We start from the raw sequence: 16,220 nt of genomic DNA, 5'->3' as shown, positions 1-16,220 counted from the left end.
TGCCATGATCACACAATAAAGTTAGAACTTCTTGTAACATAAACCAAGGGGCAGAGGCACCGGTGACACAATAGATCTCTGACTTTTCAACTGTTTCCTGCTCTCATGAAGCAGCTTTTCTCTGTACCTGAGAAAGAGCTGGAACAGACCTCTACCCCATTCCACTCCCTTCCTCCTGCACTCAGGGCAGACCTCATTCCTCAGTTGTGGCACTTCTTTCCCACCCAATCTGGACGCTGCCTCAGAAACTTTCTCAGCACGGCAGTGTGACAGTCACCCCCAATTCACTGGAGTTGACCCATAAGAGGAAGCTTTTTTTCCCTTTGAGTGAGAGAATTTCTTATTGAAAAAATCATTGAGCATTTGGTTGTGAAAAGCACAACAACTGGCTGAAGGCTCCTTGGTGGAGAAAATACTGGCCTGAGCATCAGAAAGCCTGAGGCACATGGTGCGAATGAGCCTGGTGAACTCGGGTGAGTCATTTCACTGCTCAACCTCCCAATTCTTCACCCTAAAATAAAACGGATGGACAGAACATGATCTCCGGGAATCCTCCAGGTCTCTCTGTGATTCTCAGAAGAAAAGGATGTTGTGACTGTGGGGATATCAGTTAGGACTCTTTGTTATAGGTAAGAGGCCCCAACGCCAGCTGGCCTAACCTGAGACACGAAACTTAATTTTAAGGTGACCCAGGGCTGAAGCGCAACGGTAGGCCCAGGAAGGCTGTGGGGCCAGGCTTTACTCCGCTTCTCACATGTGTCCTCTCCTTTTCTCTCTCATCCAGATTGTTCTCTTTCTCTGGCCCAGAAGCCAGAACATGAGCACCCTGCAGCTTCCACGTTTACATGTTCCCACAGCAGTTCCCAGTTCCAGAGAGCAGTTTTCTGATTGGCCGTGCTTGGCTCTGGCTCTTCTCCCCAGTCCTTTCAGCCAGGGCCAGGCAGGTGGTGGCACCTGGGGCTTTTCCATTTGTTCTGAGGATGTTTCACTGTGTGCATACTATGTGTCAAAGAGTATTCTTGGGACTGGAGACACAGCAGTAAACAAGACAGACAAAGTCCCTCACTGGAAAGAGAAAAACAGTAGACCAGAAAGCAAAACAGTTGCTGATAGGATAAGCTCTATGAATAAAACAGAAGAGTGAGTTGTTGGGCGTGGGTGTTTTAGCTGGGTGCTTGGGAAGTCTCTGAGGAGGGAGCATTTGAATTCAGATCTGACTGATGTGAACATGGCTGTCTGGGGCGCTTCCCTGGGACTTGGAGGGGAACAAGGAATTCCCAGAGGAGAAGGGCTTGTTGTGAACTGACAGAAACCCCAGAAATAGCGACCTGGAGTGGCATGTACAGACTTGTATGAATTGATATTTAAAACCTCTCTTTTGCTGAGTATAAAAGTAACATCTACTTTTAAAAAAGAAATAAACTAGAAAATTTAGGAGGATAAAGATAAAAATCATCCAGACTTTTTCCACCCAAAGATAACTAGTAATGAACACTTTGATTTATTTTCTTATTTTTCTCCATTTTTTGTATACTCTTTGCTCACGGCATGGTTAGACCAGAAACACCCCAGGCCGTAGATGAAGAGGGCCTGACAACAGACGATATCTTTCCCTGGGTTACTTATTAGTCTTAATCAATTAAAAAAACAAAAAGAGAGTCCAGTGATTTATTAAATATGCATTTTGCAGATGCAGAAAATCCAGTTCCTTGGCAACTTTGCTTTGTAAAGGAGAAAATAAGTTTTGTTCAGCAGTTCTGCTGCTGCAGTGTCCTGACTTGATAAATAGTTTGGCCATTTTTAGTAAGTCCTGAAATACGGCAGTAACTTCGTTGTTCTGGGTAGTCATCCTACCTGGCAGGAGCTTGTGTGGACTGAGGGATAAAGATGAAAAACACATTCCCGGTCCCGCCAGGAAAGGAGTGGAAGCAGAAGGCACCATAACATCAGATTTCACCCTTTAGATGCAAAATCCACTTGCTAACCCTTAGTCGACTGGATTCCTAAGTTTGGAGACTAACACAAGTAAAGGAAAGCCCAAAATTACTTTATACCTTGAATTCTCTGTACTTGAATTCTTAATTATGATGCTTTTTTCAGTTGGCTAAAGGAACTCCAGCTAACTTTCAGTTCAGTTTCTCTGGGAATATCTGAGAATGTCCTATCGTGACTTTATACACAAATGACAGTTTCACTGGATATAAAAGTTAGGCCATAATATTTTTCAATCAAAAACCAGTAAACACCGCTGCACTCTTTTCAAGCATTTAGTGTTGTGGGGGAAAAGGCAGAGACAAATTTCGAAGGAAACTTTTTCAACTGGTACCTTTAAAAAATTTTTTCCCACGTAATTCAAAATTTGTATCCAGACATAGGTCTGCTTTCCCTGACTTTCACTGGCAGAGGCACGTCTTTTTAACTTAGGAAAGTTTTCTGTAATTATTCTTTGGTTATTTTTTATGTACCACCATTCCTTGTTTTTCTTCAAAATTCCTCAAAAACAAAAAATTCTTAGATCTCCACTCTCTTCCTTCTATACCAGCTTAGTCCAATAGACATGTAATGTGAACCACATATATAATTTTAAATTTTCTATTAGCCACATTTTAAAAAGTAAAAAGAAACAGGTGACACTAACTTTATCAAGTCTTTGAAATCTGGTGTCTACTTTATGCAGGCAGCACACCTCAGTTCAAAGCAGCCACTTTTCGAGTGCTCAACAGCAACACACAGCAGTGACTTCTGTACTGGAGAGCACAGTTCTGTTCTGTAACCCACTCCATTATTTTCATTTTTTTTGAAAAGAATATCCCAGATTTGCCTTCCACATTACCCATTCAGTTGTAAAAAGACATTCAGCTTCTCTAGCTGCCAACATTCATTTTCATTCTCATGTGTATTTTTGTTTGCCTTAGCTTATTCCTTTCATCTCATGCTGTTGCCTTTTCAGGCTGAGCCTGTTCTCATTTCCTGACTTCCTGCTCTTGTTTCTTAGCAGCCATGTCTTCGTACACACTGGTTAAACCAGCAACAGTGCACATGAACTGTCCTTCCCGTGTGTTCTTAGAGCCCTGTTTCTTTCTCCATCCTTGTATTTATCATGATTTGTTAGAATTACTTCTTTACTTCTCTGTAGCTACTAAGAGAAAGTCAGTTCTCTGGTGGGAAGAATTATGTCTGTCTTATTCACAGCGGTATCCCCAGTGTGTAGCACAGAGCCTGGCCCAAGAAACAAAAAATACACAATAAATATTTACTGTTGAGTATTTAAAAATTTTCCAATTTCTGCATTATATGATTTTCAAGGATCTTCTCTCCTTCTGAGTCACTGAAATAATGTGCCCTTTGCCCTTTTCTGTAGCTTTTCCCCCAGAAACCTCAATTTGTTTGTTTAAGTTCACTCATCTTCCGTTCTGTTTATCTACTGCTGTTCCTGACAAACCACCTCAAAATTGAGTGGCATAAAACAACAACCATTATTTGATACTTGTGGCCTCTGTGCATCAGGAATTTGGAAGACGCACAGTGGGGATGTCTCTCCCCTGCTCCCCGGTGTTGGGGGTCTGAGCTGGGATGACTCAGACACCAGGGGGCTACCTCGGCCAGGGCTATGGTGTTCTTTAGAGACAGTTCTTCATTTGCATGTCTGGTACCTCCACTGGGATGGCTTAGCCAGCACTGTCAAGCAGAGTGCCTACAGTGGCCTCTCTAGAACGGCTTGTGCTTCTCACTGCACTGCCCCTGGGCTCCAAAGGTGGCGCCCCAGTGAGAGCCTCCAGTGAATGTTCCAGCGGCAAGGCAGGAGCTGCAAGACTTCTTCTGACCCAGCCTAGGAAGTCACACAGCATTGCTTCTGCTACCTTCTGCTGGTTACAAGAAGGCCAACCCACGTTCTAGGGGAGGGAGATTATGTGTCATCTCTCAGTGGGTGAGTGGCAAGGTCACATTCAGAAGAGTATGTGGGGTGGGAGATATCATTGCAATGTTTTTGGAAACTATAATCTGCTACATCCTCCACTTCAGGGCTGGAGGTGGAGGGCAAACCTCCAGACCCACAGGATGTGCAGATTATCATGAATCTCTCACTTTATGTGCCCTTGAGTACTGGTGGCACCCGGGACTGGTCACCCTCAGCTCTCACGTTGGAAGGCGCAGTGGGGTACACAGCTCCCCCTCTGGTCTCCACCGTGTGGGAGGCTGGCACCGAATGTGGAATGGCGGGGTTGAGAGGGCTGAGCAAGGACCTCCACCTCCCCGCAATGCGCTCATTCCCTGGGCTCTTCCTGCTCACCCCTCCTGCACCAGGACCAGTCCTCTGAGTTTGGGATGTGTCCCCCCTCCCCTCAGATGTCCTTTTGATAATGCAGTCTTAAGTTAGATGTAGAAAAAGATGTCCTAGTGGGGCATAGGAAGAACAGCTCTTGCCTTTGAAAGTTGTGGCCATGCAGCAGCAGAACAGATACCTGCTTTTCTGGTCGTTTTCTGAGTCAGGAGCACATTATGGACTCGAGCTCCATTGGCAATAGGTCACAATCCAAGTTTTCAGAATCCTATGACTCTTCACATTTTCCTGGCTCTCCATGGATATTTTAGTGGGAAGTTGGGAGAGGCTATCTCAGGTGTGCTTGCCAGATCCCAGGGCCCAGGAGGTAAGGGAGAGAGGGGTGTTCCCTGGAGATTCTCGGAAGAGCAAATAGCTACGTAGAGGAGAGCGTTAGCAGGAGATTCAGTGCTCCTAGCTGCGTTAAAATTCTCAGGTGTTCCTGTTGGTGGCTGGGATTAGATTTATTTCAAAGGGTTATTTTCCAAATTACTAAGGTAATGCCCACTGCAATAAGTGAGGAGTAAAGGTATCTATCTGCTGATCGATCGATCGATCTATCTGTCTGTCTGTCTGTCTATCTGTCTATCTATCTAAAACAGTTAACACTGCTCCTTCCAATCCTACTCCCTTCAGATAACCAGTGTGAACAGTTTATTGCGTATCTTTCCACCTTCCCTCCCCCCTCCTCCTCCTCCTCCTCCTTTCTCTCTTGTTCTCTCACTCTCTCTCTCTCACCTCAACCTATCTACTCTGTAGTACAAACACACATCCCCCTCTGTGGTGGAGAATTCTGATTTTTTAAAATATTACCATCCTGTACACATTTCTCGGAAACATCTGGAAGTCAATACATAGCTGAATAACATTTTCTTTTTAATAGTTATGTAATATCCCATAATATGGATATTCTGTAGTTTATTCAACCAGTTTGTAGTTTGGTTGTATTTGTCTACTACTAACGACTATGAAGTAAACAAACCCCCTTATTCGGGCTTTTGTTTCTGGTGGGAGAGCCTGCTGAGCTAGTCCACGCAGAGGCTTTTGTAACCCATTTGTCTCCACTCCCCTCTCTCTCCACGGTGCCCTGAGAAGAGCTCTCTGAATAGAGGAAAGTTTTGGGATTTCCCAGTCCCTGGATGCTTGGCCCCTTCTGTCAGTGCCCCGCCTCAGCTGAGGGTACTTCTCAGTCCTGAGGCCACTGCCTCCCGGACCCAGAGCCACCAGCAACCTGGATTCAGAGACAACTCTCCCTCCCGCCTGCCTGCCAGCCCAGGAACAAGGAAGGTTTTCACCTTGAAGGAGAAAGCGACTTCAAGGAGCCCCAAGGTTCTCTCCTCTCACTTGACAAATGAGGCATAAACCTTCCATCTGTCTCTGAGAGACTTAAGAAACTCATTCTTTCTGACTCTGCTTGAAACAGTTTTCTCTCCACCCCCACCCCTCCTGATTGTCAAGCCATCACTAGATTCCTGCAAAGAGCTTTTGATTCGGTGCAATATTCTTGGCACCCCTGCGGCCCTGTAGAAATGAGTTGTGCTCACTGCGGGCTTGTATCCTCCCAGAACAGCAGGCAGAAGAGAACTCCAGACCTTTGTTCTCTTCTGTACACATTCTTGATTTCCTTCCTCTGTGGTGGCCTTCGTCCCATGGCGGGTTTTGCCTTCGCCCGTCTTCACGTTACTCAGAACCCCTTCAGGAGCCACTGCCGTGGATTCTACCAGCAGAGGATCAGTGCTCGTCCATCTGAGTCCCTGACTAGTCACAGACATTTATGGGCATCTCTAATGTCTGAAGCATGGTGCTTAATGCTGGGAATTCAAAGAGGAAGAGAGACATATGAAAGTCTGCAGCCCCAGCCAGGTGGTAGATATAGTACTAGGATTTACAGAATGTTCCAGGTCTTTGGGAGCACAGAGCTTGGGCCTGGAAAGGTAGATAAAGGCTTCAGAGAGAAGAGGACATTTGAGCTGGGTTCTGAGGATGAGTCCAAGTTCATGACAGACGGAGGGGAAGGGACAAAGGCACTGGCAGGTGGAGGAGCTCAATAATGTCACCGCAAGATGTAGTGCCAACAGATGAATTAAAGTGGGGGCAGGCTGGACTGAAAAGCAAGGCGACGCAGGACTATGAAGGGCCTTGAAGCCATTCATTCATTCATTCCTCCTTCATTCAATACATTTTCTAGAGCAGCATTGCCCAGTAGAAATACAATGTGGGCCACATATGTAACTTAAAATATTCTAGTAGTCACATTAACAACAAAGAAAAGTAAAAAGAAACAAATGAAACAAACAATACATTTTACTTAACCTAATATATTCTAAGGATTATCATTTCAACATGTAATCAATATAAAAATTATTAATGAGATATTTTTGCATTCTTTTTTTTAATATGTCTTCAAAATCTGGTACTTAAGCATATCTCAATTCAGATGTGAAATTTTCATCAGAAATACCAGAGTTGTGTTTGTATTTCATAACATTTAAGATAGAAAAGGTAGATTTCATATCCCCAAGTTGTTCCAATATATTTTTGAATTTTCCAATAACTGAATCAAATACAGTTTTAAAAGTCAAGTTAATTAATTTTAATAACATGGTATCAAAAGTTAGTTCCTCCATTGTACTAGTCACCTTTCAAGTGTTCAGAAGTCACATGTGGCTCCTGAGTTTGCTAGCACAGTTCTAGACTATGCTAGAAAGTTTGAGCTAAATACTGTAGGTAAGGGAGGGAACCACTGGGTAACTTTAAATAGAGAAATGACTGATCAGATGTGTTTTAGAACGGTCACTTTTAGAAAAGATGACTTTTTTTCATGTCTGTGAAAAATCTGTTAGTCAAATTTAAACTTCAGACAGAATTGGGAGGAAGAGAAAAAAGAAGGAAAGATAGTACCATGTGACATTTTAAATGGACAAACTGCTCGTCCTTTGGGAAGTGCTATGTATAGAGAAGCCATTAATGTGCAGATTATAAATCATCCTTACATTTTTGCTAAAGCTTGTCCTGAAAGCTCTCTAAAGCAAAAGCGTATATAGTCCTCCTTCTTTCTAAGGCCTTGAGAATGAGGAGAAATGTATGTCCTGATCAGATATGAGAAATGGATGACTCCCCAGGGGCAGTCCTTTACATAACCCTAACTTCTGAAAAATGCATCTAATGATTGTCCCCAGTGGTGCACAGACGCTGCACATGAAGGGCTTGGCTTTGGCTGAGCCACGCTGCTCTCCTCTGGCCAAGAGGGGTCCCTGTGTGTGAGGCTCTGTCTGGTTTGACAGAGGACAAGATTAGCAGAGGAGGAAGGTGCATACACAATATAATCACACCACTCTGTGACAGCATGGATTTGTCCCAGAAGCCCCATGACACCAACACCTGAAAAACAAAACTAAAACGCAAGCCATGTTTTGAACAGTGTGGGAAAATTCAGCAAAAACACAGCTAGATCTGGGCAGTGTTTGAAGCAGCCAACTGTTTTATGGTTTACAGATTCATGGAATGTGCAATTCCCAAAGCGGTGTAACTACTTTCCTGATTTAACAATATGTTCTGCTGACTGCTGAGAAATATTATCACTGACTGCTCTCCTTTGAGAACTCAGGTGAAAACTCAGAAATTTAATCATTTTTCCTGTTCACTGTTTTTAGCTTTTTTTATTAAAAAATCTTTCTATATTGATCACTTACTGCAGGATTTTATATCAAATCTCAGACCAAAAAAGGGCAAGTTCTTAAAGTCAGAAGCAAACCCACTTACCTAGTTTCCAATTAAATACATTAAAACCTCATACATTCTGACTTTGATGATTCAGATTTGGAGATCTTTTGGAAAAAGAGCATTATGAAACTTAACTTTTACTATTCTTGGGAAAAGAGGGTTGTTGTATGTTATAAGTATTGATTATGGAGCAAAAACTTACCATATATTGTAGGACATCTTATTTTCAAGTTTGCACAATTGTTGAGGAAGTCTCCTTCATGCAAAACAATCAATGTGCTAATTACACAGGATTCTTATCTGTTCACTAAGGCCATTCAACACCAGCACCTTGTCAGCTGGTTTAAATTGCTGAAGGTGTAAACACCAAGAATAGTTCCTGTAACTTACGAGGCGCTTGGTAAGTGGGTTCTCTTCCATTTCCTTTGAGTTACACAGTTATATATGAAAATATAGAAGCCACTTATTGTTCTCTTAAAATATTCTCCGTGTGGGAATGAGGTGAGCAGGGAGAATCCATGTTGAGACTCAGGAAATGTCCGGGTAATCTGTAGAGAACCGACGGGGAAGTCTGGAGAGTGGACCGAAGGCTTGGGTCTCACCCAGTTCAGCTGGGCTCGCATTTGCTCCATAAAAACCCAATCCATACCTTTCCCAACACACACACACACACTCCTTCTATAACAAAAATGAAGCTGCCTCACTGCCTCTAGAATTTTATTCTCAGAACTTTGCTTTTTGGGCTTAATCAGAATCCCAGACAGCTTCCTAGATTTCCCAGTCACCCAAGTCAAAGACTGTTTATTCCACCTAGAAAGCCTGATTATTTTATTTTGTCGTTAAATCTCCTCACGTCCTCAGGCTCCATAAAGGCACACGCCACAGCATGTGACTCTGGGTGGGTGGCAAGAGAAGCTTCCTTTTATTTAATTAAATAAATAAATCTCTGTATTTAAGCCATGAAGCAAAATGAAGAGGGAGGTTTTGGATGGAAACAGAAGCGGGAAATGGTCCAGCTGAAGCTCCAGGGCATGACTCGCTCCTGCGGCCCGGCCCCCAGCTTCCCCCAAAACTTCAGCTTTGGCCTGATTCATAAGATCCAGCTGGAAAGCCTTCGGCTCCCGGCCATTAGAGGTTAACAAGAGTCACCCCTTAGGCACTTGTGCTCATTAGCCCTTGTTTCTGAAACCAAGTTGCCCAGTTTTTATAAGAGAAAATCCCATGTCCTTCCATAAAGTCCAGATTGTGGGTCAGAAAATGGGCTCCAAGAGTGTATTTCTGGCCCCACAACAGCCCAATTCTGTGAGGAAGGGGCAGAGGGAGTGCAGAAATGGGGATGCCTTCTTCCCTTTAACTTTTCTTTGCCTGCCTATCTAGAGCCAGGCACTGAGGGCACAAATTCTGAGTGACTGCCTTGTCCTCACAGAGCCTACTGTCTAGCTGGACGTGTAGATATTCAGGATAATGGTGGGTTATATCTGGCCAAGAAGTGAAAGACTGCACGTCACTTTGACTTGCAACCAGTTGACTGTGTTGAAGGAGCCATTTAGTTCATTATGATGATAAAGGGGGAAGGTAACGCAATGAACTGAAAGGGTGTTGTAATGAACAAATGTGTTTTCATCAGAGTCTAAAGAAATTCTGGATAATGGTCAACCCAAATTATGTGAATCCAATGCTGGCATCCCATTGAATGACCAGGTCATCAATTATGAAAAATAGAAAAGACGTAATCAATGGTCTTTAAAAAAAATTTTTGCACTAAATTTATCACTGTTAAAAGAGACATAATAACTATTAGATAGGAGATAAGAATGTGGGACATATAGGCCTGGGTTTCTTTTGCAAGGAAGATAAATTTAGCAAAGCATCTAAGGTTGGAGAATGTTGGGTAGTACTGGTTAGAGGAGAAGGAGTTGGAGGAGGGAAATGTTTCAGGGCTAGGTAGAAATACGGCGGGTTAAGTCAGTTAAATGCAAGGAGCTAGTAGAGTTCAGCCAGACAGTGGGGAGAGCAGATAAATAACGAGGAAGACTGCAAAATATCAACCACCCAGAGAGAATATAGTTGGGGTTTGTCCAAATGAAGCCGATGGTATAAACCAGCTGAAAGTCCCACTACAGGTGTCCCTAATTGTCCTGAGAAGACTTACGTGCAAATGAAGTAGAAGATGACTCGGGCTCAATCCCTAGGCTAATTAGCGTCCTCTTGTGGGGAAGATCCGGAGGACTTTGGAAAGTGTTTGTACCAAGGTCAAAGCATTGGACACGAGGACAAAGAACTTACATGACGTACAAAGGGTCGTACTGAGTCTTTGTGCTCAGGGACCTTCTCGGGGTCCGGAGACCTGATGTATCTCCCACTGATAAGGTCGTGGACAGCATACATAAGCCGAGGGTTTGTGGATTTGTATCTTCTTGCCCACGCTCACTGCAAGGAAGGGAACCTGAAAAGGGGCAGGGAAAGGCAGTCAACGAGCCCTCCCCTTCTCCCTCCTTCCAGGTTTGATGAGGCAGTCAGGTGACTGTTCAGAGCGCAGTGGGCAGTGGCAGATTTGCTGAAAAGGGATGTGAGGGGAGCAGACATTCCAAGGCGTGTCTCGTAGATTCAGATCAAAGCTAATAAGGCATTAGGCGGCAATACAAAGGAGTGACATGTCGATACCCACCACAGCGTGGATGCACTTTGAAAATATGATGCTAAGTGAAAGAAACCAGTCACAAAGGACCACATAATTCCATTCGTATAAAATGTCCAGAATAGGCAAATCTATGGAGGCACAACCTCATCCCAAACTGTTTTTCCAGCCTCCTCTCCTTCTCCTTCCCCCAACCAAGCCGCTTTTGTTATACCCTCAACAAATGACCCAGTGCTTCCTGGAAAACCCAGGTGCTTTCAGAGCTCCAAGCCTTGGCACGTCCTGTTCGCTCCAGAGGGAAGACTCCTTCTTTACCATCTTCAAATACATATGCGTTCCGCTAGGCTCAGCTTTACTGGAGACACTGAACTGAACAGTCCTGATGCCTGCTGCTAGGAGCCTCAGCCCCACTAAAATGTGAACTTAGATTCAGATTAGCACAGAATACCAGAGCTGGAACCCACCTCGAGGCTCTCAAGTCCTATGTCAGTCCTCTCATTATAGTAGAGGAAACCGAGGCCCCAGGAGGATGAGTGGCTGGTCTAACTCTTGAAGCTCATAGGGGACAGCATGGGTATCGTCACTCCTAATACAGTGCTCTTTGCGTTATACTTCAAACTTTTTGCAATTCTTTTGATTAAACAGATATTTATTAAAGATTTTTATGTACCTGTGTTTGATGATATCAACCCATTCCAGTCTTATGTGACTCCCCATTATTCTCATGTAACAGAGTATATAAGCCTCTTTGTAGTCAACCTCTGCTTACCATTCCAGCTTCACTTCTTGCTGTTCCCATCAAATTGGGCCATCCTGCCATTTTGAACTGGTGGATGTAATGTAATGTAGTCAACAAGCACAAAGACTTTGGAGTCAGAGACCTGGGTTTGAAACAGGTCTCTGCCACCTACTTAGCTGTGGGACCTCAGGAAATGTAATTCATATTTCATGGCCTCAGTTTTGTCACCTGTGAAATAGGGATAGCCTGTCTTCAAAAATCATTGTTAGAGTTACCTGACTGTTTAAAAAGAGCTTATGCTGGGGAGGTGGAGTGAGATGGAACAGGGGATGGAATGAGGGAGCAAATGAGGAGGGAGGGACCGAGCGAGAGTAGGAGCCAGAAAGGGAAAGGGGGGGGAAAGAGCCAGGGAGGAGAAATGGAGGGAGGGAGCCCAGAGTGGAGGGGGGACAGTGAGCAAAGCAGGAATGGAGGGATGGAGGAAGGGGCTGAGAGAGGGTGGGAGGGAGGGAAGAAGGAAGACAGCTAGCAAACAAGGGAGAGCGGAAGTCGGGGCGGGGGGGAAGATAAATAAATAAAAAGCACTTAGCTTCATTAGTGGTAAAGTTCATTATTTTAAATTACGGTGACAATGATAACTTTCCTCAGAAAGCTTCCTGGCCTACCAAGATTGTGTGAGGTGCTCCTTTATCCACAGCGCCTGTGCTCCCCCTCTAACTATAAATTCCTGTTAACTGTCTCTGCCCTGGAGCTGCGAGCTCCTGGAGAGCAGGACTGCTGTGTCTGGTTCAGCTTGGTCTCTCCGGCTCACAGTACACTGTTGGCACCCAGGAAATGTGTGTTGGCTGGAAGGAAAAGGAAGGAGAGGTGAAGCGATAGGCAAGGTGCTGTGAGGGCCATAAGCGTGGCAGAGGCAAAGTTGCTGCCCCCAGATGCGAAGCCTCCAGCGGGAGACAGTTGCCAACGGCTGTCTTTGACTCCCCTATAAGAACAAAGTATGACACATTGGGGGGGACTTAACAATTTTTTTGTTTCAATTTTTATTTTCCCGTATTGTGCAATATACATACAGGAATGCATACAAGTAACATGTGCGGTTTGCAGAATTCTAAAATGAACACCGTGCTCCCACGTCCTCCTGCTCACACCTCCTTCCTCTCCCCAAGAGGGAGCCACTATCCTGACCTTTGCAATCAGCACTTCCTTCTCTTTATGGTTTCACCCGCTATGTGTAGATTCTTAACCAATATAATTTAGTTTTGCTTGTTTTTGAACTTTACATAAATTGAATCATACTATACACATGTTCTTTTGAGACTTGCTTCTTTCCCTCAACTTTGTGAGATTAATCCATGTTGTTGAATGTAGCTGTACTTTTTTTCCATTACTATAGTATTCCGTTATATGACTATGCCACCATTTATTTTTCCATCTACTGCTGATGGACATTTGTCATTTTTCCAGTCTGAGGCTATTACAAACAAATCTATAAATGTTGTATCTATTTTCTGGGATATTTAAATGTGTACTTTTTTTCTTTTTTGGAGAATTCATTCTACCTCTGGAATCATTGAAGTCCTAGGGCTGTGAAATGGAAACTAGTTTGCAGAAAGAAGTTAGACAAGAGTTGAAGTGTTTCTAGTGTTTCAGTGTGGTCCAAGATGACCCACATCAAAATCAGCTGGAGAACTGGTTAAATACGTGGGTTAGAAGGCCTAGCCCAAACCTACCAAAGGAGAACCTCTGGAGATGAAGCCTGAAAAAGCTGCGTGTTATCAAGCTCGCAGCCCCCACCCCCACCCCTTCCTGTGAGTCTTATTTGGATCGCCAGGCCTCTGCTTCCTGTGGATGTTTCATGTGTGGTGGGATGAATCTCAGTGGCTGGCACAATGTCGGGACATTTTGAGAGAGGGAGGGGTAGCTGTGCCTTTGTGCCCAGGAAATCAGCTCCTTTCCCCTTCCTCTGTGCACTGGCGTCTCAGCAATCTCCAAGCAGACTCTGCCCTTAGCACACCTGCAAGCTGAGGTCCCAGCTTCTGCTTTCTTCTCCCCTCCCGTGCCCCTTGTCCCCCAACCTCTGCCCTTTTCCCACCCTGCTCCTAACGCTCTGGAACACTCAGAAGTCTCATTTTAACTAATTCCAAAGTCTTTCCGTAACCTTGACAGGGCACCTAGTGTTTCTTATTGTTGTTGTTATTTTAAATAGACTTCATTTTTTAGAGCAGTTATAGGTTCACAGTAAAATTGAGCATAAAGTACAGATTTCTCAGATTCTCTACCCCGAAACACACACAACCTGCCCCAATATCAACATCCCACACAAGAGGAGTACATTTGTTGCAACTGATGAACCTACATCAACACATCAGTATCACCCAAAGTCCCCAGTTTTCCTTAGGGTTCACTCTTGGCGTTGTACATCCTGTGGGTTTTGACAAATGTATAATGACACGTAGCCACCCTTATACTATCATACAGAATAGTCTCACCACCATAAACAGTGAACCACGTCTCTGTTCCACCCAGTCATTCCTCTCTCCCCAGTCTTTCTACCAGTCCCTCCTGATCTTTTTACTGTCTCCATAGTTTTGCATTTTCCAGACTATCATATTGTATGTAGTCTTTTCAGTTCCTCCATGTGTTTTCATGGCTTGTTAGCTCACTTCTTTTGAGCACTAAATAATATTCCATTGTCTGGATGTACCACAGTTACTTAACCTTTCACCTACTGAAGGACATCTTGTTGCCTTCCAACTTTTGGCAATTATGAATAAAGCTGCTATAAACATCTGTGTGCAAGTTTTTGTGTGGACAAGTTTTCGACTGCTCTGGGTAAATACCCAGGAGTGCAACTGCTGGATCATATGGTAAGAGTATGCTTAATTTTGTGAGAAACTGCCCGACTGTCTTGCAAAGCAGCTGTACCATTTTGTACTGCCACCAGCAATGCATGGGAGTTCCTGTTGCTCCACATCCTCACCAGCATTTGCTGGTGTCAGTTTCTAATAGGTGTATGTATAGAGGTATCTTACTGTTGTTTTAATTTAGGCACCTAGTTTTTAAACTACTCTTCACTTTTTTTTCTGTGGTTTGGGGTTCTTGTCTTTTAAAGCTTTGCACAGCAAGACATAAGCAGGTAATCTTTTTTTAATTCTTAAAAATGTCTTATTTACAACATTTCTCAAGACTAACTCTCTTTTTTTCCTTTTAAATACAGATAAATGCAGAAGGGACACCAGAGGAAGTTTTTCTTCGACTCTGCACAGCTATTGACTCTATTTTCTGAAGCAAAAATGCACGTTTGTTAAGGAGAGTGGAGACAGAGAAAAATACTAAAGGTTCATCCCTTAACACAGTATGTTGTTCCGAGTTAAACCTTTTCTGTCCCCTCAAATCCTGACGTCGCTGTTTGCTTCCCAGCTTGGCCTGTCTGAGAGGTGTCTGGAAATCATGCATGGTGTATCTGGTACTATCCAACCTTTTCTTCATAGTTCAGACAGCTGTCTGCACTCACAGCACACACACTTTTCTATCAATCACACAGGCTGCACCTCGGAGCTCAGTCAGTATGTGAACAGCACTGCAGTGCCAGTCTGTCAGTTGTGCCCTGAGGACGCTCTAGAGGGTGATCATTTGGTCCTACTCTCATCAAATACGGAGTTAGCTTCCCTAACTCCCAACACATCTTCCTTCCCCTCCCCAGGATTTATATGCTGTTGCCTGATGAAGGCTCTCAATTTAGGGGGCAGGCTTGGGCCTCTTCCTCTCGTGGCTATTTCCTCAAGTCTCACCCACTGGTAGCTCAGAGCTAAAGAGACTGGATTGACAAAACAATGCCAATTATGGATAAGAAATTTGATTCAATTTGAACACTTTGATAAGAAATTTTTAAAATGTGAAATTTTATAGCTTTTCCAAGGCAGCAAAACCCAGACTAGTCACCAGTAACATTTCTCGGTTCATTTTTATGAAACTGGCTACTTGGAATACTGTCATAATGGCTAAGAGAACAAATTGGATAAATTTGTCTAACCTAGTCTCTTCTGTACCTGGCGGTGCATTTCAGCAGTTAATTAATACCAATGATCAAATGTAATTTAAAAGCATGAAGTGATCTGTTATTGCATCCACTGGACTAATGTCAACATATAGTTTTGATAATAAATGATCACCTATTTACTCACCATTGTTGCCAAGCAAGTAAGAAATACAGTAACAAAACTCATGAGGGTGGGAAGGGGCATGTCAGTACATGATGTTAATAGAGATCCCAATACTGTATTTGTTTCATACAGGCCTTTTCCAGGGGTTTCAAAACCTTACCATACCCATATGTAAAATTGTTTCCTTGCATCAAAACAGTGAAATTTTGGTTCTCTTTTGTGCTATCTGTTGCCAAACCAGAGCTTCTTACATATTCTACTGGAACAACTGCATCTTCCATCAGTCACTACAAAAGATCATAGTTTCAGTTTGCATGATTTTCGTTTTCTTCAATGGTTGTGCAGATAAGGATCCATTCCTGGGACAAAATTGTATTTTTAAAGTCATTTTTTTCTTGAAATGCATATGTACAAATAAAATAAATGGAACACAGGATAACTCTTTTTCTATTTATTTGTAACTCACATCATTCTGGAAAGCATTTGAAGCCTTATTCCAAACAGAATTAGAAGCAAACACAGTAATAGTAAGATTTACGATATGCTCATAGGGTTTTAATTTTGGCCATAGATCAGTTTCGAGCTATTACAGAGAGAACTCTCAGTGTATTCATGATACATGGTAATTTTCGTATT

General features: G+C 43.3%; 1 protein-coding gene across 4 annotated transcripts in view; it reads left to right on the top strand.

The window, feature by feature from the left end:
* AK5 (adenylate kinase 5) overlaps nucleotides 1-16,017 on the top strand; it is a 224,326-nt gene extending 208,309 nt beyond the window's left edge. For 2 of the 4 annotated variants that reach the window (XM_070592028.1, XM_070592026.1), the window contains exon 14: nucleotides 14,639-16,017. In XM_070592028.1, coding sequence (XP_070448129.1) covers nucleotides 14,639-14,707 — 69 coding nt within the window. In that variant the 3' untranslated portion in view covers nucleotides 14,708-16,017. Of the gene's footprint in view, nucleotides 1-7,816; nucleotides 7,924-14,638 lie in introns of those variants that run through there. The other 2 variants (XM_070592029.1, XM_070592027.1) reach the window with 1 other exon arrangement.
* Nucleotides 16,018-16,220: the final 203 nt, after the last annotated feature.

The sequence above is a fragment of the Equus przewalskii genome, chromosome 24, assembly GCF_037783145.1.
Source record: "Equus przewalskii isolate Varuska chromosome 24, EquPr2, whole genome shotgun sequence".
NCBI classification, from domain to species: Eukaryota; Metazoa; Chordata; class Mammalia; order Perissodactyla; family Equidae; genus Equus; species Equus przewalskii.
Note: the sequence above shows the minus strand (reverse complement) of the source record. Positions and strands in the feature narration are given on the sequence as shown.